The sequence below is a fragment of the Rissa tridactyla genome, chromosome 14 (assembly GCF_028500815.1).
Source record: "Rissa tridactyla isolate bRisTri1 chromosome 14, bRisTri1.patW.cur.20221130, whole genome shotgun sequence".
NCBI lineage: Eukaryota > Metazoa > Chordata > Aves > Charadriiformes > Laridae > Rissa > Rissa tridactyla.
The window spans coordinates 10204703-10231426 of NC_071479.1; the positions used below are offsets into that span (position 1 = coordinate 10204703).

The 26724-nt window shown below is 51.9% G+C and overlaps 1 protein-coding gene and 1 long non-coding RNA gene across 14 annotated transcripts; one reads left to right on the forward strand and one right to left on the reverse strand.

Annotated features, from left to right (window-relative positions):
• The first annotated feature begins 1389 nt into the window (after positions 1-1389).
• LOC128917412 (uncharacterized) lies at positions 1390-4379 on the forward strand. The gene is made up of 3 exons (XR_008469270.1): positions 1390-1530; positions 1895-1996; positions 3924-4379. It is a non-coding gene; the product is annotated as an uncharacterized LOC128917412 (long non-coding RNA).
• An 832-nt stretch (positions 4380-5211) lies between these two features.
• TMEM268 (transmembrane protein 268) lies at positions 5212-26633 on the reverse strand. 13 transcript variants are annotated; one of them, XM_054220405.1, is made up of 11 exons: positions 23768-26633; positions 20851-20949; positions 18564-19157; positions 15886-16198; positions 13835-13944; positions 13152-13259; positions 11278-11427; positions 10079-10189; positions 8354-8434; positions 7274-7459; positions 5212-6448 (listed from the first exon to the last, which is right to left on the reverse strand). In XM_054220405.1, exons 4-11 carry the CDS (start codon positions 15989-15991, stop codon positions 6269-6271), a joined length of 1032 nt encoding a protein of 343 aa, XP_054076380.1. In that variant the 5' UTR covers positions 15992-16198; positions 18564-19157; positions 20851-20949; positions 23768-26633; the 3' UTR covers positions 5212-6268. The 13 variants fall into 13 exon arrangements, with proteins under 13 accessions (XP_054076380.1, XP_054076378.1, XP_054076377.1 ...); XM_054220403.1 differs by having other exon boundaries at positions 23745-26633; XM_054220402.1 differs by having other exon boundaries at positions 23737-26633.
• Positions 26634-26724: the final 91 nt, after the last annotated feature.

The window sequence follows — 26724 nt, forward strand, 5'->3', positions numbered from 1 at the left end:
ACAGATCTCGCACTTTCTTCTGCAGCAGCCCAGGCTGCTGACTCGCAGTGCCGTGAGACGCGATACCTGCACTCCGTCAACCCCGTCTCTGGCCAACCCCATCTAATCCCAAGGCACGGCCATCAAAACCAAAGTCCAACCTGCCTGAATCAGTGAGTGAGTGGTTTGGAGATAGGAAGCACATCACTCTGGGCAAAGGGCAAAGGAGAAGCTTTCAGAATTCACCTGACCTCGAGATTAAGGAGGGCATACTAAGCATAAACAGCAGCAAGGTTTTGCAAAGGATTCACAAAACCTGCGTTTCTTTGGTAACTGGCTGCTGTGACCCTGAGGACGAAACTCAAGCAGTGCTCTGGAGGCAGTATGGGGGCAGGACCCTGGAGGAACCAAGGCTAATGCTACTGCCTATGTCTTGTCTGCTAGGGAAGTCACCCTTACCTTCCCCTGCGTACAACAGGGCATGGTATAAGAGGGTTTGAAGGTCTGGCTGGGGGAGGGAAGGACATTCTTGTCCCTGCTGTGTTCAGACACTGACAGGAAAGAAGAGGAAGTCATAGAATCATGGAACGGTTTGGGTTGGAAGGGACCTTAAGGATCCTCTACTCACACCCTTCTGCCCTGGGCAGGGACATCTCCCACCAGCCCAGGTTGCTCCAAGCCCCGTCCAACCTGGCCTTGAACCCCTCCAGGGATGGGGCAGCCACAGCTTCTCTGGGCAACCTGGGCCAGGGGCTCACCGCCCTCAGGGTGAACAATTTCTTCCTCATATCCAATCTAAATCTCCCCTCTTTCAGTTTAAAACCCTTCCCCCTCATCCTATGGCTTCCCTCCCTGCTCCAGAGTCCCTCCCCAGCTTTCCTGGAGCCCCTTTAGGGACTGGAAGGGGCTGGAAGGTCTCCTCGGAGCCTTCTCTTCTCCAGGCTGAACGCCCCCAGCTCTCTCAGCCTGTCCTCACAGCAGAGGGGCTCCAGCCCTCCCAGCATCTCCGGGGCCTCCTCTGGCCCCGCTCCAACAGCTCCGTGTCGTTCTTACATTCCCTTTCTTCACCCCTGCTCCACACAAGCAAAGGGCACGCTGCAGCCATCCTCTCCAGCTCAGCTTAGAGATCGCAGCACAAGGTTGACCTCCCCACGTCTCAAACCCAGGTCCTCCATCAGCCACAAAGTGCCAACAGCAGCTCCTCCAGCCAAGGCCAAGCCCCCTTTGTGGCATGGCTGGCTCAAACCTCGGTGCCGCTGCCCACAGCCGATGCTCAGCGTGGTTTCTCCATCCCGGGAGGTGCGGGGATCCCAGTCCGGCACGGCACAGCCCTGCCCGGAGGCAGTGCCAGACTGAGCCTGCCTCCCTGCGCATGACCGGGTGTTACTGGAGCAACATCCCCACGGGATGGGCGGAAGGAGGAAGCCAGGCTGTAAAGAAATAAAACCAAGAGCAGAACCGACTGCGAGAGGAGAGAGGGGAAGAGACAGGCTGGCTGGAAAGGACAGCTTTGCTGAGCCCGGGAGAAAATGGTTTGAGTAATTATCAACGGTAAGGAAACCTCTTGTTTGAGGCAAGAGAGCTTAGATGGATTTCTGCATGGTAAATATCCTGCATATTTTATGGCCTTGGCTGGCGGCGGGGAGAAAGGCTGGTGCCCGAGTGGTTTGAAACACAGCCAGGACGCCAGACATCGTAACTCTCTTTTAGCCCATTAAATCCAATCCCCTCCAGTTCCTCTGTTACTTTTGGCCATGATCCACCACGGATCCAGCACGACCCCCAGCAGGTCCTCCTCTGCCAGGATCCCCAGCTCACAAGGAGGTCGAGCTCGGGGCTCTGGGGAGGGTTTTTCAGGGTAGCCGGTGTTTTACATTACTGCAGCGAAGCAGACGGGTCTCCCCTTTCTCGCCAGCCTGCCGCTATGTGGCCAGGAAGATGGGGACCCTGTGTGGCCGAGAGCTCCAGGAGCCACCACCCTGCCCGGCGCAGGCAGCCCCCCGCAGCCGCCACCAAAGTAAGTCTGCAGCTCGCTGGGGACGGGGACATCCACGCGCCTCAGCCCCGGCTGTGCTGGGGACGGAGGGGCCAGGGCTCTCGGGCTGCTGGGGGGGCACCTCCTCTTGCTGCCCACTGCCTCAAGGCAGCCGCCCGCAGGGGGGATGTGCTGGGTCCCCGTCCCTCCCTGCCTGTGCTCCAGCGACCATAGTCTTCCTCAGAGCCGGGCGCTTTGCCTGAGGAAGAACCGTAACAGGTAGAAGTTGCAAAAGTTTGTTTTCTTTGCTGATTTATCTTCCTTCGCTGGGTTTTGCCTTTAAATGCCATGGCTGCATCCCAGCCTCTGACAGAGGCGATGAGCAAATAGCAGCCTTTGGGAGGGAGGACGGAGTCTCTCTGGGGGTAATCGGAGGGGCGAGGGGATATAACCTGCTGAAGCCCTGCTTCCCCAGGGCTGCATCCCCCTGGGGCAATCTTTGTTATTTCAGGCCCCCTGCTAAATACCAAAACGCATCACCCAGCTGGCAGTGAGAGATTTTTCTGTCCTTGCTGCCAATCTTCTCCAGCCCCCCCTTCCTGCCCCATTAAAAATACACAAATCGCTATGATTTTGCGGATCACTCGTGCGACGTCCCCAAAGAGGAGCTGCTCCTCCCGGCCGCCTCCCGTTCAGCAGGGTGGGAATGGTGAGGACCTTCCTGGCTCCTGGTCCTTGTCCCAGCCCTGGGGGCTGCTCCCGGCAAGGAGCTGCTCCCACATCCCCTGGCCGCGCTGCTGAGGCATTAAAGCAGGGTGTCAAAGCGAAATCATTTCTGAAGAGCAAACAGAGGAACCTCAGCATGGGAAAGATCTGCCCCACCAATACCAGTTTCACTGGTTGGGCTGAGTCGCTCGTGGTTGCTCTTGTGCAAACATGCCCCGTGCTCCTCCCAGGCAGGGGCACATTCCCGGGCAGCTGCCGCCACGGTCAGGTGGTGCCCCATGGTCTCCTACCTCTGCCAGGAGATTAAGGCAGTCTCAGGAGACTTGTTCGGAAGACACAGGGCTGAGCCATCCCCTTTCTGCTGCTCCCGTGTGCGACGGGGGCAAAGGGAACTGCATGCCTCCAGGGGTCCTATAAAATCTCCAGAATATCACCTTTCCCCTAAAAAAAAAAAAAAACCAAAACAGATGGATCCCTAGTGGGGGGGGAGGAGGTGGGGGAAAAAGGATGTCTCCCTTCACTGATGCCTTAATTAAGTGCATATGAAGGAAAAGCAGAGCGTTAGTCATCTGGCCTGCAATGGGAGCCAGGACTTTGCGGAGGCCCCGGATGGGAAGAGCAGGGCAGGCGGGGGGGTGTATCAGCCAGAGGAATCAGCCGCCTCCTCTGAGCAACCACGTTTAGCCCCTTGGCTGCAGTTAATTGCTGGGTGTTGGTCCCCGTCGGGGGAGCTGCCCCAGCTGGCACTAGCAGAGGGTCTGGCCCCGTGCCTTTCTGCCAGGTCGGGCACGCGGGCCCCTCGGCCACTGTGGATGCGGGGGTCTTCACCAGCAGGAAGGGCAGTGGGGACCGCACCTCTCTCTATCGTGGGGCAGCCCATAGCTACGAGCTCTGCAGCACCCCGGGGAAAGCTGGCCCAGGGCGTGAGGAGCATCCAGCTCAGCAGAGCACAGATCCATTGGGAAACATGGAGGATCTGGAAGCACCAGTGGTGCCCAGGTCACAGTTTGGAAACTGGGGAGCTTTATCCCCTCCTTGCAGCCAGGTGGGCTCTCCTGGAGACCTCTGTGTCGTAAATCTGGCCCGACTCCCTTGCACTTACCTAACGTTGCTTACGGTTCCCAGCAGGAGGTTTTCCAAGCACTTCGCCAGTTCACACCCCAACCTTGTCCCTTCAGGAATAATCTCTCCCCTTGGCTAATCCTGAATCCCCCTCTTTTCTCTGATGCTTGTGCGTTTGCAGATGTAAAGGCAGAGGTATCAGCAACCCCCCAAGCAAGCGCTTCGCTTACCAGGAACAGCGGCCCCATCCAAGAGCAGCCCTGCAGGTCCTGAGGGTAAAAGCCCTCGTGGTCCTTCCCTGAAGGCCATGAGCTTTCTTCCCACCGGTTTCCCCAGGTGAGAATCCGTTTGCTTGGAGTCCTACAGCCCAGGGATTGGAAAATACCAGCAAATCCCTCCTGTACCTGCTCTCAACACAGAAGCACGACGATAGAAAATGTCACGATCAGTCCCTCATTACCAGAATTTTCTAAGTGGCAGAAAAAAACATGGTCAACGTGTATCAGAGGCTCCTGGCACTTTTGGGCCATGGTGCAGCAGGGGAAGAGCACGAGCCATTGCATCCTAGCAGCAAACCAGATTTTTGTGCTGTGAAACCAAATTGCGCTCCCAATGACATTGGTATATATTCAGACAATTTCCAGGAAGGTAAAAGCAGCTCCTGAGCTGGAGTGAGGAGTCTTAGAGCTCAGGTCTGCGGGAAGCCCAGGATGTTTTGTACAACCCCCCTCCCCGTGCCCAGTAAGCCGGTGAAGCCGTCCCTACCGAGCAGCCAGTACGGTGTGACGGCGGCGCCCGCAGAGCAGAGGGCTGCAGGGACCGCACTCGGATCCACCCCCCCAGCAAACCCCCACCGTCACAGAGCAATGATGGCAGACTCGCAAACTCCGCAGGCGCGGGGAGGAATCTGCCCGACCCCGTCCTGTGACGGCCCAAGCTGAACCAGAAATAAAGACGGATGAAAAGAGGCTGGCTGGGAGCGTGGTGGCTTTTCCTCCTGGACGGGGTTTGCTGTCGTTACGGTGTTTGGGATCGTACGTTGGCAGCAGCGGGGCTCGCCGCCGATGCTTGCCTTGCTGCTGGCGTAGGGAGAGATGGATCTTGTCTCACCATTGCTCGTGACAGAAAGACGAGGGGAGGGGGCAGAGCCATCCTGCCCACCCCGGGAAGAGCTGGCCGTAAGCTCCTGCGTCTCCAGGGCTCAGCCTCTTGCTGCCAACATGAGCCATGGTTTGGCCTTTGGTACCAAAGACTTTTCTGGTACAATATCCCGTGAGGGGGGGGATGCTTGGTGGCACGAAGGGACATACGCAATTGAGGGATGAACGTTACTAGGGATCTTGGTTTTAAAAGCCTTTGTGCAGGGGGCAGACACACAAGGCTGTGGGGCTCTGCAGGAGCTGGTGGGGGCAGGCCAGGAGGTGCAGAACGGACCCGAATCTCCCACGCACACTCAGACACAGCAAAGCTGGAAAACACAGACCTTAGGACTCTTTATTCTCACCACTGCCACTTCCTAGGACAGCTATCACCACCAAACCATGGGGTCAGTTAAACGTCAGTGCATGCGGTCACCCGAATTTCACAGAAATGCCTGGCTCTGGGGACAGAGGAAGCCACCAGGGGCTCCTGGACCATTCAGCAGTTCTCCGTTCACGGGCACTACCTGAGCACACAACCTCTTGTAGGCTCTCAGCTCCTCATTTCCACTCCCTTATGGACTCCAAGCAAATGTGGAGGGCTCCTGCTCACCACTGGCTCCTCTTACATGTTGTGTGCAAAGATGATGTGGGGGGAAAGAGGAAAGGAAAACCAAAGGAAATGAGCCTGTCCCAAAACAGAAGAGAAAGGGAAGTCTAAAAAGAGCCGTGCCCTGGGATGCCCTACACAGTGCCCAGTGCCTTCTTTCAGGCCTCATCCCATGGATCATCAAGGCGTCCATCACCCTCCTCCCCGGGCAGGCAGCAGAAGCAGCAGGTACCGAGCACCATCCCGAGCTGCTTCTTAAACGGAAAGTTTGCCAAGTCATCGGCTGAGACATTGTCCGTGTCTGCCACAGGACAGAGCTCACTGTCGCTGAGAGCTACGTGACACAAACATAATCCAGAGCAAACATCACTTTTGCAACACTGCTATGCACAGATTTTCCCCGTCTTCCTTGTACCAAAAAAACCCTTGAGGACTTCATTTTGAAGGCATGGGGCTGGCACCTGCAGGTTTTTCCACATGGCTCGCCGAGGCCCCCAGGGAAGAGCAGTGGGAAATTTCCCAAGGGATCTCCAGGCTGTCCCTGGATCGTTTCTGACCCCCAGAGCAGCTCCTTCACACCAAGGTGGGCAGGCAGAAGGTCTCAAAGGTAAGCAGCTTTCTGGTGAGTGTCTTCCGTGTTTGATTAGAGTTATATTTCCACTCGGTCATCCGGATAAGTCCAGGATGAGCAATTACAGCCCTCTCCTCTGCCCCACAGCTTCTTCACACTGTTGTGATGGACAGCTTTTTATTTCAGCGTCCCCCAGCCCCCTCCGGTCACCTGCCCATGAACCAGCTCCGGCGTGTGTTGAGCGCGGCGGTCTCGATGAACTGGCAGAGACAGGGCACGCTGCTGTGCTCCAGGTGCCCCCCCGCCACGGCCCGCGGGAGCCGGCCGGTCACCAGGAGCCGCACGTAGCATCCGCTGAAGATCACCAGGAGCTGCTGGGCCATCACCTGGAACGAGCACGAGAGGTGTCAGAGCAGAGCATCTACCTGCGGGAAGAGCAGATCATACATCAAAAATACCATTTTCTCCCTCGTTCAAGGACTGTCCTTGTCTGAAAGGAACAGGACGGGAGCCAATGGTATATATAACTGTCCCAGATCCCCTTCTGGTCAGCAGTGCTGGCACACTGTCCCCACGGGGGAGTGACATGAAGAGACCACTCGCCGGCGGGTGGCCAGGGAGTCAGGCTGCTTGGGGACCTGTCTGCTCTGTCACTGCCTCCCGGTGCTTTTCTTTTTTGCCTCTAGACAGCCAGAGAGCTTCACTCTGCAGGGATGTCACCTGCACTGAATTCGCTTAGTAACAGCAAGCGGAAAAGTGTAAAATAAATCAAAATCATCCTTTTTGAAGCTTCTTGCTGAGCAGGAATGAGGACACATTTGCTGCTCAGCGTGGCACAAGTCTTTGAAGGCATGCTCCATGGAGGAGACAAAGGCTGGACGCGGCCATGCCTCATCCCCAGCCAGGACACAGGCGCTGGGTCCCTGCACGGACCCCGCGGGAGGTTGTCTTCCAAAGGGGGACCCCGGCCACCAGCAAGGAAAAGCCCAGCCCATGAATTCCTCAAGGATTAAGCACTCGCTGCTCAGTAAGCATTAACTGCTCAGCAGTGTCAGAGCTGGAGAAGGTGTGTGCGGACCTCCAGGCTTCCAGGTGCTCCTGCTGGTGAAAAAAAGAGCTGTCCCCATGGTTGGCGGCTGCTGGGATGAGTTTTGGAGCCTGGGAGGGTGCTTTGGCACCTCTGTCCATCAGGGAGGGATGTTTCTCATTACCTCTGGTGGGCCCTCAGGAACAAGGCGGAGCAGCTCATTGCATGTCACAGGCTCTTTATTTAGGTTCCCTCCACTGGATAAAAGAGGGGATTCTTCACGTGAAGCCTCCTCCTCTGTCCCTGGGTTGGGCTGAACCACCGCCTCCATAACCACACAGAGCTGGTCCAGGCTGTGCCGCAAGCCCGACTGGAAGAGAAAGAGATTTTGCGGGTCTCCAAAGGCAGGCGGCAGGTCTCCAGCGGTCTCCCGAGGACAGCCTTTAAGCGGCATGATTTCCCCCTGCATGTTTTTTACTCCTGGGAATTATCATCCCAAGAGTTAAAAACAGCATTGGCCAAGAGTCTCTTCATCCCACAGCCCTGCTGCCACCAGCTGCCTCTTGTGCCAGCGACAGCTCCCCGCGAGATAGCCACAGCCTAGCATGGAGAATTTTGCCTTTAAAAACTTTGAGTTCTATCAGACAATACGTGAATTGGTGTGTTACTGTCCAGCCCCCAACCCGCGTCTGCTGGTTCATCCCGTGAGATGAGCAGCCTTGAGGTTTTCGGAGGGCTGTACCCCCTCACCTCTCATCCCACGGCCGTGATCAGCCAGGGCAATCCAGTGCAGGAGAGTGTGGTGTTTGTATATCATACACTCGCACAGGGGAAAGCATTTTCTGAAGGCCAAGAGGACAAAATTTTTATACAGTCAACCAGTACAGTGTTTTCTTATTCCTCAGGCTATCCCATTTATTTCAGGACAGCTCGAGGTGTCAGCTATTTCAAGTTGTGGCACATGCTTTCAAATTTGCCCTTGACTCTTGATTACTTTCCTTTATTAAAGTTGCCTGGTTAATTATCCAGACACACGTGTACCACAGGGCCTAAATGAATTCCTACTGAACTGGGCACCGACGGATGCATTTTATTTAAGCCCCTCCCGATCTGTCCAGCTCCCAGTTCACAGCAGGGGATGCCCAGGAGGACGCTCAAACACTCGGTTCTCCTTGTCCACCTCCCTCCCACCGAAGCAGGGCCATAGGGGTGGCCCTGCGCCCGTCACCGCGGCAGCTCGGGCTGGGCGCCCACCCTCTCTCACCTCTCGCGTCCTCTGCAGGTCCGCGATGTGGGCTGACAAGGACTGGAGGCAGCGCTCGGGGCTGAAGCGCACGAACCACAGCTGGGACGGGCAGGGTTAAGGAAGGGGTCTTTCCACGCTTCTCCCTCCGCTGCCCGCCCTCTCCACGCGGATCGTGGCGCGGACCTCGCAGGAAGCGGAGCAAAGGCAGGCGGTGCCCACGGGATGCTCAGGGCACAGGAAGCAAATAACACAGCGCGGGGCTAATTTTAAGCCAAAAGGGTCTGGGCTAAGGCAAAACCTCAATGTAAAGGGGAAGAGAAGGGGGACGTTGCCCCAGAAGGCAGCCAGTCCTCCTTGCACACCTCCTGCACCCTGCGGGGGTGGAAACTGGGATAACGCAGGGCCATTGCCCATCACTCATCTCAGTGGCCTTACATCTAAATAAACTGGTGGGTCACCTTGACTTAACTCCCCCCTAAACTCCTTCCTGTTTTCTTTCTTTTGTTACTATGAATTCATTCCATTTATTTTTCACAGAATTTCTGTACTTGGTGCGTGCCTTCAAGATGGAGGCACCGTTTGCAAAGAGTCGACCAAGAGCAGCGTGTCGGGGAGGCGAGTCCTGCCAGCTTTGAGAGCAGCCCTTGTACGGGTCTGCCCTTGTACACCTACTCGAGCTGCCATCATCATGGGGATTCAGGAACAGCAAAAAAACTAGAGGGTTAAAACAGATCTGACATTGGAGCAGAATGAGAAATGGTAAAACCTTGGGTTGTTTTCTGCTCTCGGGCAGTTCTGGGACATGTAGGTAGAGGTGAAGGCTCCTTGGATTAGTCCTCACTGAGGTGCAAAACTACGCTGGTCTGAACAAACGTGTAATTCAAGTTCTCAAGTGTTTCCTCCTCATTCTGCATGACTTCACCCCTGCCAGCCCTCCTGCAGGATTCTCTGCCATGACGCTGTGTTTCAGCCGTGGTTCCCTCTCCATTTCTATCTCATACCTCTCTGGATAGATGGGGCGGAGTGAGATCCACCAGCAAATCTGGGATACCATCTCTCTCACCTTCCTTTAACGCTTCCATGCTGTCTTAAAACTCTCTTCTTTCCCCTAAATCTTCATCTAGTCCAGAAAAGGGATCTCTAAAAAGCAGCAAATAAGCCTCCCCCTACCGGATTTCTTCAACCTGCATTTTTTTAAAAGGCCGTGAAGGTCACAAGTTCTTGGCAGCTACAGACCTGGCTGCCAGGGACTGCCCCGTGAAATCAGGTTCTCTAATGTGCCTGAAAGAGGGAGCCCAGGGCTACAAAACACCCGGAGAGCAGAGACACTTGGTGCCGTTGGCTGAGTTTGTCTCTGCAAGGCAGAAGATGAGCTCCCAGGGACGGGGACTCTGGTTTTCTCTGGGTTGTTTTTGGTTTTGCCATGGGCACGTTGCTGTCACTCCGCTCGTAATAAGAATCATCACTGCCGTGTAAGTGTAATACGCTGTGAAGAATAATTGCCCGCCCAAAGGACTAATCCCACTTTTAGACTCATTATTTCATATCGCCTTTGGGCATATCTCAATCCCCACTTACAGAAGAAGAAAAATGACCCAATGCTTCTTGCCATCCAATAGGAGAAAAAAAAAATCCTAGAAATCCCACCCAATGGAAAGCCTCGTGGATCATAATATCAATAAATACCTCCACATCATTAGCTACCCAGGAGAGGGTACAAATGATTCCCTACAGAAAGGATACTTGTAGGATGTTGTGTGGCCCGTCCAGGGCATCTGTAATCCCCAGTATTAAACTGTGTTTGATAAAGATTTCATTGACAGCTGCCAGCCTCACATCTGTATTCATATTTATCTATTAAAGAACGGAGGAAAAATTAACACACCCTACAGCAAAGCTTTAGGGCCAGCCTACAGCTACGAACTGCAGCTGGATAATCCCGAATACCGCGTCTCAAAGGAAAGCGGTGACAAGAGCAGTCTGCAGTCAGGCAGGGTTGTCACCAGCCCTCAGTATCATCCCAGCCACCGTCAGCAGGTATCTGTGCAGCCAGAAACCTCACTAAGGGTTATTTCTCTTGTAGACAAGATGTCCAAAGGGGAATCGACTTCCAGTATTGTGTTCTCTCTTCCTTCCCCAGCACTCCCCGAATGAAGGGCTCCTGTCCTGAACCTCTGTGCACCCGCAGGTTTGCCAGGTTTCCCTTTGGAACGGTCATTGCACAGCTGTCGTTAGAGGCTTGCCCCAAAATCCATTGAAATCAGTGCAAAGAGCCCTCTGGATTTTGAATCAAGCCTTTCTAATACTATTCTTTGGATCTCTCCTTAGAGATTTCCATACTCCTGTGATTCCTACAGACAAAAGCGGACACCAGCCAAGCAGTGGATGCTGCAGGCTGGTGGCCTCTCACGTTAACGTCATCTCCATGTTCCCTTCTACTATCCAGTTTGCCTCGGTTTTACAATTTTATTGCAGCTTCTCTGGGTTAGGAACTGCCTTTTTGTTCTGGACCTGTTGCAAGGCCCAGAGCACCACAGCGACAGAATTAACTGATGGTGTTTAATGGCTGCACACAGCCGAGACCGCAAGGACCGTTGTCAGGAGCAGGGCAGGAGCCGGCTCTGCCGGTGAGCCCAGTGGCTTCCTACAGCCGTGGGAGCATGAACCACACTCTGCAATGGGTTCCTTTATCTCCAGCGACAGCAGGCGCTTTGAGCACACCTGCTGGGCTCCACCACCTACTTTTTAGGCATTACGACACCTAACTGGGCTGGAAAACATCCCTTGCCTGGACCTGATCTCCAGCTCTGCCGTAAAAATATTCCTTCCTCCCCAGATAACGATGTTCTTCATACACATCTTGGAGATGACCTGGGTCCCAGCGCTTTGGTGGGACGGGGTCCTGCTCCCTGCGTGCCCGCACACAGGCGGCCTCCTCTTACCTTCCTCTGGCGATGATCGATAACCAGTATCACAACTACAGTGACCGCTACGGCAGCCAGGGTCACCAGCACGCTGGCCTCCCAGTAGCGTCCGAAGGAACACAGCTGGACTGTGGAGTAAATGTTTGTCCAGAGAGACACGTAGAAAACCTATAAAAACCCAGAGAGGGCGATGAGACTCGCAAAACTGTGAAAGTGAGAAAAGTCAAGGGAAGAAGAAAACTACCAGGGTAATACCTTACCATAAATTAAGTCACACGGGATTTTCAGAGGGTGAGAAAGGACAGAAGTTCTTTCCAATAATAAATAGGGGAAAGAAAGGACTAGAAAGACTGAGTGAGTCCTAGTATATTATAAAAAATTACCGGTCATCAAAGACAGAGAGTGAATTATTAATGATGATTCATACCTAGGAAGGATTTCAACTGAGTTTTTCCATTTAGATAAGAAATGCACTCACTGAGGCATATTGATAATACTTCTAATGGTCCCTGTATTTAGAAAGCTCCTATGTCAAAGCACTCAAGGCGGTGCAGAGACCACTCAATTACAATAACGCTCAAATGGTCGACACTGGCACCGGGCTCAAGGACTATGTTAAGGACTGACAAACTTGGCTTTTACATAAAGACAGGCAAAACTGAATTCATTTGGCCTTTGCTTCAGATAGCATGCACTCGGGCAGGAGGTTGCCTAGAAGCAAATATGACACGCACAGCACAGCGTGTCACAGCATCATCTCTACTCTGCTCTGGTGAGACCCCACCTGGAGCACTGCGTCCAGCTCTGGAGTCCTCACCACAAGGACACGGACCTGTTGGAGCGGGGCCAGCAGAGGACCACGAAGATGATGAGAGGGCTGGGGGAGTTCAGCCTGGAGAAGAGAAGGCTCCGGGGAGACCTTAGAGCCCCTTCCAGTCCCTGAAGGGGGCCTACAGGAAGGACAGGGAGGGACTCTTGGTCACGGGGTGTTATGATAGGACATGCGGTAACGGCCTCAAGTTGAGAGAGGGTAGATTTAGATTGGATATCTGGAAAAAATTCTTTACTGTAAGGATAGTGAGGCACTGGAACAGGTTGCCCAGGGAAGTTGTCAATGCCCTGTCCCTGGAGGTGTTGAAGGCCAGGCTGGATGAGGCTTTGAGCAACCTGGTCTAGTGGGAGGTGTCCCTGCCCAGGACAGGGGGGTTGGAACTAGATGATCTTTAAGGTCCCTTCCAACCCGAACCATCCTGTGATTCTGATCTTACTATAATACAACTTGTTTGCACTAAACAGGCACCAAAACCCTCAAAACACTGAGCACCAATTCCTACGATATTAATGAAAGGAGAAGACACATCTAATGGCTATCTAAAAAAATAAATGCAATTAAAATGAAGGAGTCAGGTTTTATCACACCCTCAGCACGCTGCAAAGTATCAGCCTTACAGTAGGTGCTAATGGTTGAGGTCTCTGGAGGATCTCCTCTCACCAGAAGCAGCCAAACAAGACTAGACAAGCAACTCAGTAACCAAAGTTGACTGGTTCATTGGTCTGAATTAGCATCAGGACCAGAATATCTATAGAGTTTTAAAATAAAGTTTAAAAAAAAAAAAAGGCAGCTTGATGTAGCATGTGCTGGTTTTACAGCAAAGTACAGCCCACTTCTGTGAGAGTACCAGCAAGGGGTTGGAGAAGGTGCCTTGCCCTCCAGTCTGTGAACTTGGATTTCCAAAGGAGCCTTAAGCCCACTGGGACGTGTGAAAACCATTGTCTCTTCCCCATCCAAACCTCTCTCCCTCCTTGGGCACAAGAACCCCAGGTGTAAGCCTCAATGCATCTTGGCAAGTGCATGTCTACGAGACGCCTGGGAGAGACCCCGCCATCCTTACCACGGCAATGGCTATCTGGAACACCCTGGAGTTGTAGAACATGTACCGTCTCACTTCAGGCTTCAGGACAGCATCCTGGATCAACCTTTTCCACTGCTCTGCTGGCACCTGCTCAGGGAGAAAACAGCAAACTGGGGCCACCCTCCAGTTTCGGGCTCCGAGTCCCATCAGAACTGGCTTGGGCAGTCATCGTGGGGCCAGGCTGGCACTGCAACTCAAAGTTCTGTCCCAGAGCACCCTCCTGCAGAGCACACCTCCAAACTCATCCATACAGCCGTCACAGACCAAAATCTTGTGTTCTTGCCTCATTTGCAGTGAGTAATATCTCCCTGGAAAGTGCAGGGAAAGTCAGAAGAGAAAAAACACCTTTTTATGACAAAGGACAAGACAAGACAGATTGTCCCAGGGATGGCTCCATCCCATTAGAGTGACTTTCAAGCCACTCACTAGAATTTATGTTGAATGGGTTTCTTCATGGAGGTTTAAAGCCAAGACCGTTACAGTTGACTTGCAGTCCATGGGGAACAGACTGAAGTTGAGGTGAAACAAGCCACTCAAGACCAAAAAAAAGAAAACCAAAACCAAAAGCTGTCTGTGATGTGGGTGCAAATGCAAACGATGCTAATCCAGGTAGCATTTGCTCCTACAGGGTCCCCAGGGCAGATTACGCATGAGGAGCTCACCTGAACCCCAAGGGACTTCAGTTTCTCTGCACAAAGCTCCATGTCAAAGGAGGTGGCTGAGCAGTTGTTGTCCATGCTGAGCACCATCAGCACCTGGCCATTCAGCGGTTCTGCAAGAGCCCAAAGGAGTCATGAGCACGGCGCTGGCGTGGGTTTTTCTCCCAGCAGCTAAGGAGCACATGGCAAAGGGAAAGCTGAGGAGCGCAGATCACCCTGACATGATTTAAATGGATCCAGAATCTCCCCTTGGACATTTTTAAGAACATCACAAGGAGCTTTGGAAGCAGCCTGATGTCCCCTGTAAGGAAACAACCTACAGATTCACAGAATCTTCATGGTTGGAAAGGACCCTTAAGATCATTGAGTCCAACCAAACAACCTAGAAAAAGGAAGGAAGCTCCAAATACATTCCAGGAGCGAGCAGTCAGAGATAACATGATGTTCTCATCTTCAGCAGGATAATGTCTTGCCTCACTGATCCCTAACTGAAAGGATAATGGACTCAAGCTGTTCGGTGGTGCCAAGGCTACCTGCCTCTTAGAGATATCCTCCATTGCCTACCCACCCCACCCACCACAAGAAAAAGATTGAGCAATCATATTAAAGTGCTTGCCAACAATCACATTTTCCTGGGATGTCGCAGGGCTGCACTGGAGCATGAGCCCTGTCGCTCCTCCAGAGCCCAGGTCCCCGCTCCAGCAGTGCTCCTGGGCAGCACGGCCCAGGCTCAAGGCTCTCAGCTTCCCAGTTTCAGCTGGGGCTGGGATCAGAGATGTAATCTAGAGGCCCAAGCTGCAGTGAGGAGCCTAGAAAGTGTGAAGACATCCTGTCCTAGATTTGAGGAGCAGGCTGCTCAGAGCTGAGGCAGCGCAGCCCTGGAGTGGCAGAGGAGAGCTGTGGTCTCCAGGCATCCCGTCTGGCGTTCATCTAGGGTTTCCACGAGCTGTGCTAAGTCAGGAGGAAGAGACCGGGTCTAAGGAAGTGCCTTATTCAGATGAGATCTTGTTTCACTGAAGCGTTTCACCCGGCTTTGCTTCCCCTTTGCAGATCCGGAGTCAGCCTGGTGTCCCCTGGGGGGGGACATCTCACTGAGATGACACTCAGTGCTCTCCAAGACTGCTGTGCTGGCTGAAACGCAGCGTGCGCTCACCTTCCCCTTCTCTCCCCCTTACATCCTCCATCCTCATCATCTCTGCACTGCTCAGGAACAGGAGATGCCAAGTGAAACAAGGCAATTACATTATGACAGGGCATGACCACATCAAGTCAAAAAGGGAAGCGCAGATGCATCTGAAACCTCCAGGATAACACGGGCCTGTTTGTTTGCTGAGGTTTATCTCCTCCTGACGCAGAGCAGCGGAGGCGGTGAATATAAAGCAAGAATAAAGACAAATAAAGCCTTGGACTCGGCTCTCCTGTTCTCCATGGCTTTGGTCAAGTTGCTCAGCACAAAGTCTGGCGAGTTGGGCGCCAGGCTGAGACACCCGAGATGTGCACAGAGGCTCGGCTCCTTGACCTCTGCTGGAGAAACAGGAGCTGCTTCGCCCCTGCAAAAGCTGAGCTCTAAGGAGGTGCCACAGACTGAGCAAGCAACAAGGGGTGCCCTGCTGAACGGTGGGTGGAGGTCTCGGTGAGAGGAGCCCTCCATGGCACTGCCTTCCGTCTCTGCACAGCACCTCAGGCCGTTTCGGGAGCAGCGCTGCAGAGAGGGGGCAAATTGTTATCAGGGAAGGGAGTCCCTGCTTGGAAAGCACAGGTCAAGGATTTTCCCAAAGATTTCTTGATTTTTGAAGGTCAAGAGAAGAGGACTTCCAGGGTCCTGGTTTTCAATAGGTGGATGTCCATTCATTCCTATGTATCAGGCTTTCCAAAAAAGTCAAAGTGTCTCCATCCCCTCCCCAAAATGCTGGAATATCCATAATGTTTAGTTACTTTTGCAAACGAGATGCTGTCAATGAGCATATTTGAAAAAAATCTGTCTTCTGATATTTTGAGGACACTGTGCTCAGCACTGGCTTTCTCCTTATCATCAAGTCACTTATCTCGCTTACCTTTCACCCACTGCAGGGATCCTTCCTTCAAATCACTCTTACAGTAGAGGATGGAGGAAAGCGACCCCTTTCTCTCAGTTCCACCAGCTTGGGTTTTATGGGCCATGCTGAAGGTGCCTCTCCTCGAGGGACTCTGTGTCGTACGGGCAGAAATTCAGCACTTTGTACATCCGCCTTATCTTTCGCTGCTAAGAAACGCCGATGCAGCCCCAAGGCAGCTGCTGGGGAGCGGATCGCGAAGTCCTCAGTCCCGCTCCCACTGACAGCTTCCTTGAGATCCTGCTTCCCATGAGCAAGGAGGCATTTTCCAGCCCTGCAAAGAGGAAAAGAAAATCCCAAGTCTTGCAGAGACGGCAAATAAAGGGTAACAGCCCAGAACACTTGGGTGTTCGCTCTGCTCTTCGTACCCTGCTCCCTGTGGATGTTATCACTGGGGAGGTGTTAGCCCCAGCCACGAGCGCAGTACGCACAGGCTCGCCTTTCGCTGCAATTACCTTTTATTTATTATTTTTTTTTGTTAATCAGTGGAAAAGTTATCCTTAGATATTCCTTAAATTATCCTGACATCCTTAAATATTCATATTTTCTTAAAAAAAAAAAAAATAGTCAAGGAATAGGCAGGTTTTTTCCTTGCAAAGCCAATAGGCTTTTTGCTATTGCTTTCAGAAGAAAGCGGAGCCGGTGTAAATGCCCTTCCCCGGCAGTGACGCACCCCGCGCACCGACGCGGTGGGTGAATCCCCACGGCACGAAGGAAGTAGCGCAGGTAAAGGAAGCAAAACACGCCCAGCGCAGGCAGTGGCGAGCAGGAGCTCTCACCCGGCAGCAGCGAAGCCTCTGAGGGTCTCTGCTGTCCTTCCCCCTCTCCTCTCGGCCGCGGGCGGTGCGAGACGCCGACGGGGCACGTCCCTGCAGCGGGCACCGTGCCCACGGGTTTCCCAGGCAAACGCTGCTGATGTAAGTCTCCAACCTACTGCCAGGACCTGGGAGTTATTAAAGCCAACGCTCGGAAGACTCTGACGTTTACTTTTCAATTGTCTTCCGCTCCCGCAGCTCAGCTGCGTCCACACCGGCTCTGCAAAACTATCATTTATTTTTTTAACCTCTGATCTGTCTTACTTTTGCACCAGGAGCCTGTTGCTGTCTCTTGGTGTGAGGGTCCCTCACAGAGCTCATCCGCTCTCCTTCCAAAGGGGAATGCTTTATTTGTGACCGAGAGTTGTTGCTGTAATTACCCTCCTTGCACAGAGCCAGGGTGGTCACTTGAAGGACCATCGGAAAGGAAACTGAGGCAAGAGAAACAGCACGAGAAGTTCTTCTGGTTGCAGAAAAAAAAACCCCACAGAGGGCTGAAAACTCGCACTTAAAGGAATGAAGCCACGGCATGCATTGCACAAGAGGCGTGCCGCGCGTGTGTGCGCGCTCGGGACGGGCACAGCACCCGCTCTTCCTCCCCGGCGCGGTGGGGATGATCCCGCTGCACGCGGAGCGGGGCTCCCCTCCGCCGGGTCCCTGCGGAGCACGGGCAGGCACGCGTCGCGGGGCACCTCTCCCGGCACAGAGCCGCGGATTCACACAGGGAGTTCTCTCACTCCTTTCCCCAATTCTGCCTCCAGCCCCTTCAGATTCGCGTCAAGCCGAAGGGAAAACGAAAAACCAGACAGAAAAGCCCGCGCACACCAGCAGCAAAGCAGAGAGCGAAAAACCTGACGGAAGAAAAGGAAAATCTAATTAAAACCTGCCACCCTGTCATTGCTGCTGTCACGTTAAGTTAGAGAAGAATCAAGGCTCTCTGGCTTAGATGGTGAGGATTTCGGGCCCCAGGAGGAGACAGGGAAGGGTGCCACAGGGCCAGGGCAGCTCAGCCCGTCCCGGGGCTGCGGGAGGGAAAGAGCCGTCCCCAGCCGGGACCAGCTGGGTGGAAAAGCAGCTTTGCTTTTACCTCTTCCTGCAGCACATACTCATTTGGCTCCATTGCCTTTTACTGCAAAATGACTGCCCGTTTTTAGAGATCAGGCCCCCCCCTAACCCCCCCACCCAAACCTTCCTCTGCTGCCTCCTGCTAAGGCGAGGGGCAGCCTCTCACCTCCTGCGCTCCCCAGGCTGTGTCTCTATGTCTCTTCTGATTCTTTATGCATTGCCAGCGTCTTTCTGGTGACTTTGCCTCCTTCAGGCTAATCCTGAAGGACCTTCCTTTTAGGACACCTCCAAGCCCTGGCTAAACATCAAAGAAACATTCAGCAAGTCCTTCTGCCTCCTGTCCAGAGCAGCCGGCAGAGGCTTACCTGGTCCAGCTCACCTCCTGCTCCTGGGGAGGCAGCTCAGCTCCCTCCTCCTCCTCACTCTCCTTTATCTGCCATCCTCCTGCTCTGCTCTGCCCAGGAGGTCTCGCGTCGCCCGGCCCCAGCCTGCTTGGGGAGGGTCGTTCTCTTCCCCGCGTCCCCCGGGCACCACGGACTCACCAGGCGCAGCTCAGCCGAGGCAGGAAGCCTGCACCCCCGCGCTCCCTCCCATTACCCCAAGCTGCAAGCACCGACTTGCAAAATCTCCCTTGCGCATGTGACTTTTCCCCCTAGGCTGGTTTCAGAAGCGCGGTTTTAACCCTCTGAAGTTCCTGGAAAGTGCTTCCCCACCAGGCGCAGCCGCGGGAGGAGATCCCGCCGCAGGAGTCGTCCTCACCTTTTGCAGGGTGAGGGTGCAGAGCTGGAGCCGGAGCCCTAAAGGTTGCGAAGAGCTGCGCAGACAGGTGGCTTTCGTCCTCCTCGATGTGCTGGGCAGGACTCACGACGCACAAATTCCAAGGTTGCATCAGATTAATTGCTGGGAATACATTAGTGAAAGCCAAGCATCGACGATAGGGCTGGAGGAATCAGAAGAGGTGAAGGAAGATCAAAAGGCTAAGAACAGGTCACTGTATATTCAGCAAAAAGTCATGTTAAAGCACAGAGAAACAGGGATAGCATGCGGGGGGGGAAACATAACCTTCCTCAAAACAGGAGGCTGTGCCAACACGGAGGACGGGCGCGAGATTCCTCTCCAGCTGCTGTACTCCGAAGAAAAGCAGCGGGCTCGCACACACGGTCAGAGACACCCCCAGAGCAGCTTCACCTGGCTGGGGACACCATTGCTTTCCTGCAAAGAAGTGACGCCGAGATGGACCACCAGAGAGAAGAATCCTTTGCTGGGGAATCATGGTTTCACGGCTCACCAAAAGCTGGAGGATCCATGGGGGCTAGGAACAGAGTGAATCGGGTATCTGAGTGACTGCTAGTCCTAGTGAATAGTTTAAAAAAAAAATAAAATAAAAAGAAGGCTTCATTGCGGCGCCTCTGTACACTTCCTGGAGAAAATGCCATTCTTCTCTTGCAGGGATGAATTTCTGCAACCCTGCTTGCCCCGGACATCGCTGAGCAGTGCGTTCATTACACCACGTGGGGAACAGAACTGACTCCAAAACCGCTTACCCACACGGGATCTCGTTACACTGGAAACCGGCAACTCACATCCCAACGTCGTCCAGGGATTGAGAAAAATCAGATAAATCTCCTGGCTGCCGTCGCTAGCTCAAGGCCCAGCTCAAATCCCCACCCAAGATAGGGCCATGCAAAGCTTTAGGTTCTTTTGCAAACGCGCCTCTCATCAAAAGCTTTGGCTTCGCTTCCTCCTCTTCTCACCCACGCAAGGATCCCGACAAGAGGGAGAAAACGACGACCAACGTGCTTCGAAAGAGCACTGTCAGCTCGCTGCCAAAAAGCGCCCCAGGCAAACCTCTGGGGGGGCAATAAACTGGAAAGCAAGGTTCGTAATTACCCGCAGCGCGTACACCGTGCACCTCTCGTTTAGCCAGACGTGCGTGCATGGGCTGATCTTGGCATCAACACCGCAGCCTGTCAGCACAAGCAGAAAAACCCGGCTCCTTTGGGAGGGGTATTGGGGAAAAAAAAAAAGAAAAAAGAAAAAAAAAGCTAATTCCAACTTTAAAGCAATCCAGTTTTGCTGCTCTGAAGCAGCAAAAAAGGCCACGCGCTATTAAATCTTTAGAAACTTCTAGACTGACAGGCTTTCTCTCTGAAGGTTTCCAAAGCATCTCTTTCACGCCTATCTAAGGAACCGAGGAGAAAGCTCCACAGCAGCTTAAACCAACCTAGATGGAAGGCAAGGTTTTCCAGTTGTTTTCCTGAGATATTTTTCCACCCAACCACCTCCCTGGACTTGCAGCTCTGGCCCAAAGGAGGTGATGGATCTGCAGGTTGGGTTGTAAGGAGCCAAGGTCTCCCGGCCCAGCTCTTCCTGAGTTCAGCGGTCATCAAGCCACGTGCTCAGAAACCTTTGGCAGGTGTTATTTTTCGGATCGTCTTATTTGGGGGCATAATTTTGATGATTTTGTTAGGCAGGTGAGATCCTACCAGGTATTTTCTCAACCCAAGCACGTATCCTGTAGCCACAGGCCCCACAGAACAGTCTATAAGATATCCAATGATCAATACATTCCAATAAACACCACAGTTTAGATTCTAGCTGGACAATCAGCTGCTGTTGTATTTATTGTATTTGCACCTATGCCTTTATATCTGGGCTTCTGAAATGCAAAGGTGTGTCTGTAACATTCCTGTCCCACCTATTTGCGGCCCCTACCATAACTTCAGCATTAGAAATTTAAGCCTCTTACAGAGGACGGCAATTAACAGAGAACACAAAGTCCATCCGTAAACTAGAAAGAACTTTGGAGAGAGGCAAAGGCTCCCGAGAAATAGGGATGTATTTGACTGCAAAGCAAAACGAGGACACTGGCAGGATCCCAACGCAGACCGGAGGCGCTTCTGCTTCCTGGAGCCCAGCCGCCACCCTCTGAAACCGGCCCGATTTAGAAATTAAGGTCTGCCAAAAATCGCAACGAGAATGAATGAAATGGAAGTGAACGAAAGCGCAGACGTCTCTGCTGCAGGAGGCAGTGTGTCGGCCGTACCTTCAGCTTGTGCCGGCTGGCGGGGGATTTGGGGATTTGTTTTATACAAATCAGCGTTAAGGCAGCTTGAGGTTCGTCTTGAGCTTCACTCACGGGTATCTATGAAGAAACAAGACCTGACTTAACATAAACCCACGGCAAAGCTGTTTTTGCAAAGTCTCTCTGTCTTGCTTCACCTGCTTTTTGCCTGTTTTCTGCCTCCCGGTTTTACCTCTCTGATAATTAAGTGCTGAGCCCCCACTGCCGCCTTCTCGCGAAGCGACACTTTCACTCCTCCGCCAAACGAGACCTCACCTTTCCTTCCAACACGACGATGAAACCAGCCCCCAGGGCCAACAGTGGTTAGGGGACAAAACCCAGGCACAGCCCCAGGAGGTGGGGACAGCAGGACTCCGGGGGTGGCGATGCCGGAGCCCCCCGCAGCCCCTCAGCCTCCCTGGTACAAAGCAGTTAAAAACTCCATTTTTCCCATTTCAAATTAAGCCCATTACTTCTTCTAGCTTCAGTAAACCTGGTGAAAAATCAAGCACCTGTCCTCTTGGAAACAACCTCTAATTTATTTCAAGACTTCTCCATTCCGCAGTGGAGACTCCAGACTAGATAAATCCCTAACCCCCGCCCCCCATCATCACCCTGAGCCGCATCTTCCCAAACCTCCCCGGGCCCTTCGGTGCCCTGTTCAAAGGGCAATTTGTTCTCGTCTCTCAAAGCTCAGCGTCCGGACAGGCCACGGAGACCTCTCCTTCCTGAGCAGAACAACTCCCTCTCCCTCCCCTCCATCTGACATGGGACACCTGTATCGATATACGATATATCTTCATTTCAAACCCAAAACATTTGCTGAGTTTGGGGGGGGGGGGGTTCATCCTCATCTTCACAATTTCTGCGGTGCCGTACAGCCAGTTATTGATTCCTCGGGTTTTGTGTATTTGATTTCACCTTTTGAGTCCAGCCTTACACTCCTCTTCGGGGGGTCTCACGCTACTGGTTTCACATCGTTTCTCCCATTTATCAAAATGCTTTTGAATTGTAATTCAGCCCTCTGTACTCTTCGTAGCTCTTCCCAGCTTGGTGCCCTGGATATATATTATAACCATCCCCCCCTATTCCATCACGCTGCGTTAATGAATATATTATGGGGAACCTGATTCCAGGAAAAAAATCCCTCTGCCATTTGAGGTCCTTTCCCAGACTGACAGTAACCACCGACACCTCCCGTCCTCCGGGACAACCTCATCCTCTGTCACATTCTTAACATCATTTCTGAGATCACCCTTCGCTACTTCGAGTAGGCTTCAATCGCTCTTCACTACTGCCGCTGCTTTAAATACAGAGACGTATTCTCATGAGTCTGCTTTTTCCTAGTCTGACTCCCAGGACCATATTTTCTCTCTATATTCGTTCCATGATTTTGTATCCCCCCCCCCCCCCCCCCCCTTTTTTTTTTTTTTTTTTTTGCACTATTTGAAAGGCTGGTGACACATCGCTCTCACCCCTGCTTTATTTGCAGCGGTCCCCACGCGACCGCAGTTTCTCCCTACACAGCTCCGTGCCCGCTGCAGCGGCCAACGCACGGGCAGATCTCGTTTTCTTCTGATGAAACTGCACTTTCTAACTGTTAACTGTTCCATCGCTATTTTTCCTTCCAGCGAGCCTTAATTAGGAGAACAAAGTAGTTGAAAGTCTTGTCTCGCCCTTCCCCTCTCTCCCTGCACACAAAGTCTTCTTTCACGGACTCTGGGTTGGGTTTTGGGTTTTTTTTGGTTTTTTGTTTTGTTTTTCTGTAGAACAGCTCAGCCAAGCTGACAGACTGACAGTCATTAAATATAAAAACTTTATTTCACAATATCCCTAAATTACACATTTCAAATTAAAAATGACGCTTGCTTAAGGCATAAAGTGCCGTTCTTGGGGTTTTTTTTTTTTTCCCCCTCTACTTCTGTCTTTTTACTGTGAAGTCTTAAAGTATTATTCTTTTTATTATGGTAATGCAAAAGCCTCTTGCATCTCAAATTAAAACAGGGGCAGCCTGCTATGTGCCTTGGATAATGACGCGGCTATTGATCCAGCAGATGCTTTATTAGATTATTTTGAAACAGCCGACTGTAATTTAATACCTATTTATTTTCTATTTCTATGCCAGCCCCAGATACAATCTTTTCTGCATGAAATTAGTACTTTCTCCTTTCAACCTCTAAGAAAAATTACACTATGCTCCTTTCTTGGATTAGTTTGGGGAACTTTCTTCAACAAAACGTTGATCTTGAGGGTTCTTGATAGTCTTTTCTTTTTAATACTTGAAGCCAAAGCCTCTGCTGGGGTCAGTGGGTTCTAGGCTTGTCTTTCTTATTATGCATTAATGCAAGAACTAGTGATGTCAAATAAAAGGGAAAGAGATTCCAGATGAGGAAAACAGAGACAGAGAGAAGAAACGAGCAAGTTTCATACCGGAGGAATGGCATTGTTATCTATAACCTACAGAAGGGACCATGCGATGGTACACCAGAAGGGCAAGAGAGCACCAGAGTATTTAGGTCAGTCAAAATTGGGGTGTGTTTTTATAAGACCGAGCCTGGCTATTGCTGGGTCACCCTGTCTCGCTGTTCACACCTCCCACGAGCTCCCTCGCAGGCCAGGAGCTGCTGGCTTTTCCGTGGGGTTACTTATTGCCAGCGAGTCCCGCTTGATCTGGGCTCGGGTGGGGAAATCAGCAGGAGCCCAGAGCTGGGGACAGAAGGAAGGGGAGAGGGACTGCCAACAGCTTCATGGGCTTATAGTCAGTATATAAAAAAAAATAAAAATATATTAAAGACCATCAGGAACTGTGTAGGGACCTCACAAAAGCAGAATGATGAATTTAAGGTTGCCAGATTTGGACTTACACACCGGAATACCTTGGATGATTCGTTTGTGTTACCGTCTAGCAGCGGCCTGTCTCCGCAGGGCAGAGCGAGGAACGGCTCATCCATCTTCAGCAGTAGCCACAGCGCCGGGGAAATTTGGGGTCCTCTCTTGCGGTTCTGAAACTGTCCCCATCAAGCTGCCGCGAGAGTTTGTGATAAAGCACCGGCAGACAGGATTGCTCCCCTCTTAACAACAGCGCCCTCAAACTCCCGGAGTCCAGATACGGGGCTGGGGGTGATGTCCCTCCTTTATTTCTCTGTTTGGACCCTGGAAAGGTTTCTCTTCCAGGTGAGCCTGGAAGGGAAAACGGCAGGGGGGATCTTTAGAGGAGAAAATTACTTTCTCTGCAACAAACAAACAAAAAAATATTACAAGTTAAATATCACACAAAAGGGGATCAAACCCGTCCTGGCTCTGAACCAATCTAAAAAATATACCGAGCCCCATTAGAGTGAGCAGAGATGATGGACCTGAGCGGGATGGGGGGCTTTGGTTTCCCCTCTGCCTGCCCTCCCGGAGGGGTGCTGAGCTCTCTGACCCCCCGCTTGAAGAGGCAGCAGCAGGAAGGACACACCGACCTTCAGACCAAGCAGCGGGAGCGAGCGCCATCAACACAGGCGGGCCCTCAAAATTGAACTCTGGCTTCAAGCAGCACAAACGCGTGTCCTTAATTGTGCCTGGTCCTGCACATTAAGCCCTCCAGATGACACTCGCATTCTGCCGTTAATAAGCCATTTGTCCATCTGGTGCTTGTACAGATTACACGCCTTCTCAATGGCATTTTAAAAGTGAAATGCATCCACTCTATAAATACATAGATAATGCCTGAAAAGGGATTCCACAGAAATCAAGTACAAGCCATAGCTGATGAACACGGATGTGACTGCAGCCAAATTGCACCGTGTAAATCCTAATATGCCTGCATCGATCCCAGGAGAAAGTGCTTATTTGCAAGCAGTTTTCACTGAGAGAAATCAGCAGAAGTAGCCACTCACTTTGGCATTGCGAACGCAACAAGACGCAAGTGCTGACGGCTTCTTGCCTCCATACAGCACCAGGAGCGCCACCATCCTGGCAACCGGCCGGTATTTCCAGGGAGGAGAGCTCAAATTAAGGCAATCAGACAGCGGCGTATGTGCCCAAAGCAGGTTCTGGTCCTTTCTGTGGTACAAGAGCAAACTATGGCTCATATACGTGGGGCCACACATGCAAGGAATTACGGAGATCAGCAGCAGGGAGAATTTGGAGACAGGTTTGTACTAGCAGCTGGGGTAAGTTTTACTCTTCCTAATCAAACTTGCTGCAGAAAGCCTAGGAAAATTGGATTTCAGAGGCAAGAAGCCACGTGTCCAACTCCACACCTTTGTCAGTAGAAAACTGTTCCCTGCAGAGTATTCTTCCGGCACAGCCTGGCTTAGGCACAAAGACTGCAGGAGGTCTCCCTTTCCCGGGGCATCACAGCGTAGGATGAGAGAATCTCAATTTAAAATAAAATATTTACACTGCAAACAAAGCCAGCCTTCCTGGAGAGCAGTAAGTGGAAATACTCGCTTCTGTGCAAAGGCAGAGCGCCTGGTAATTCTAAGCAGTTAAGTTCCAGGGAAATACTACAGAAAATTTATATTCTTGCAACACAACGTTCTAAAGGGAGCGTCTTCACACCACCTTTTGCCAAGAGGAAATAAACAGGGAAGAGTTTTTCTTTTTCTCTTGCTTCTTAGTATTCTGGAGAGCAAGGATAGAATGTCCTCGTTAACAAAGGGAAACTTAGGAACCAAGATGAGAAAGTGGGGCGCGCGCGCTATATTTTTCCTGGACAGAATAACAGTCTTTTGCTGATGAACAAACAGGATGAAATTGCTAATTACAGCCTGGAGCTAGGAGGACTTCTATTAGGAGTACCATGCTGGAGCCTGAGCACCTGTTCTCACCAGGAAGAAATGTTTCATCTCCAAAGGACAGACTCGAATTAGCACGGCTGCAACCTTTTACGAGGCCGTAGCACCTCTCCAGTCATTAGACCAGGCTGATTAAAACTGCTTTGATCCTGTTCTCCTTGTACTGACCTGGCTTTTTACCCAGCCTGGCACATTTGACTTTGCAGGAGGCTTTTGTTTCAATTTTACAACCCCTTTAATAGCTTGAATTCCTAAAGAATTCCTTTCAGAACTACAGTACATTCCCATAAAATACCACAAGAGGAGACACCACAGCAGCCTACTCTTTCATTGCCCAGCATGACTGCAGACATTCGTTCCTGCGTTACGACTTCCATCCACCCTGCTTTCCTCCCTCCCAATCACAAACTCTACAGGCCTGAGAGGCTTTTCAATGCTACACTGAGGGTGTGAGGAAACACAGGACATCCTGTCTGAGGCACAGCATCAATACGGTTTCTTGCTTAGATCCTCAACTGCTGATGAGGTACGCGCTCATCGAGGTCTCTTTTCTGCAAAAAGCCTTAAACTGAACTCAACAAAAAAGCAAAGCTATATTTACCATTCTGCTGGTGAGGAAGAAACCGCTGAAACATGAAACTTCATGATATATTCGCATGTACTTTTGATTAAAGAGCTAGAAAGCTATGCAAAATCCCGACACAGTTATTTCACAGTTTCCGGGTACGGCAAGATGCTGCACGATACAGTATGACCTTGGAATAAACAAGCAGTGACCAGTATTTGACTGAAGGAAGGATAATTACTGCACAGCGCCTGGCTATCAAACTATTCCAGTGAACTGGCAACATTTTATTTCCCCTAATGGTCACAAGAACATTTGCTCCTGAAGGTTTTCAGAATGATCTGGCAGGTAAAGCACCAGAGCAGAGCCAAGAGGAGGAGCTCTGTAATGGGTTTTTAACTTACTTACTGCGACCTTCAGACATTTGCTGTATCTCTTACTGTTTCTTTTGTCAATACTTGATATTCATTCTTCAGAATCCAGGCTCCCGCGCAACACAGCAAGACT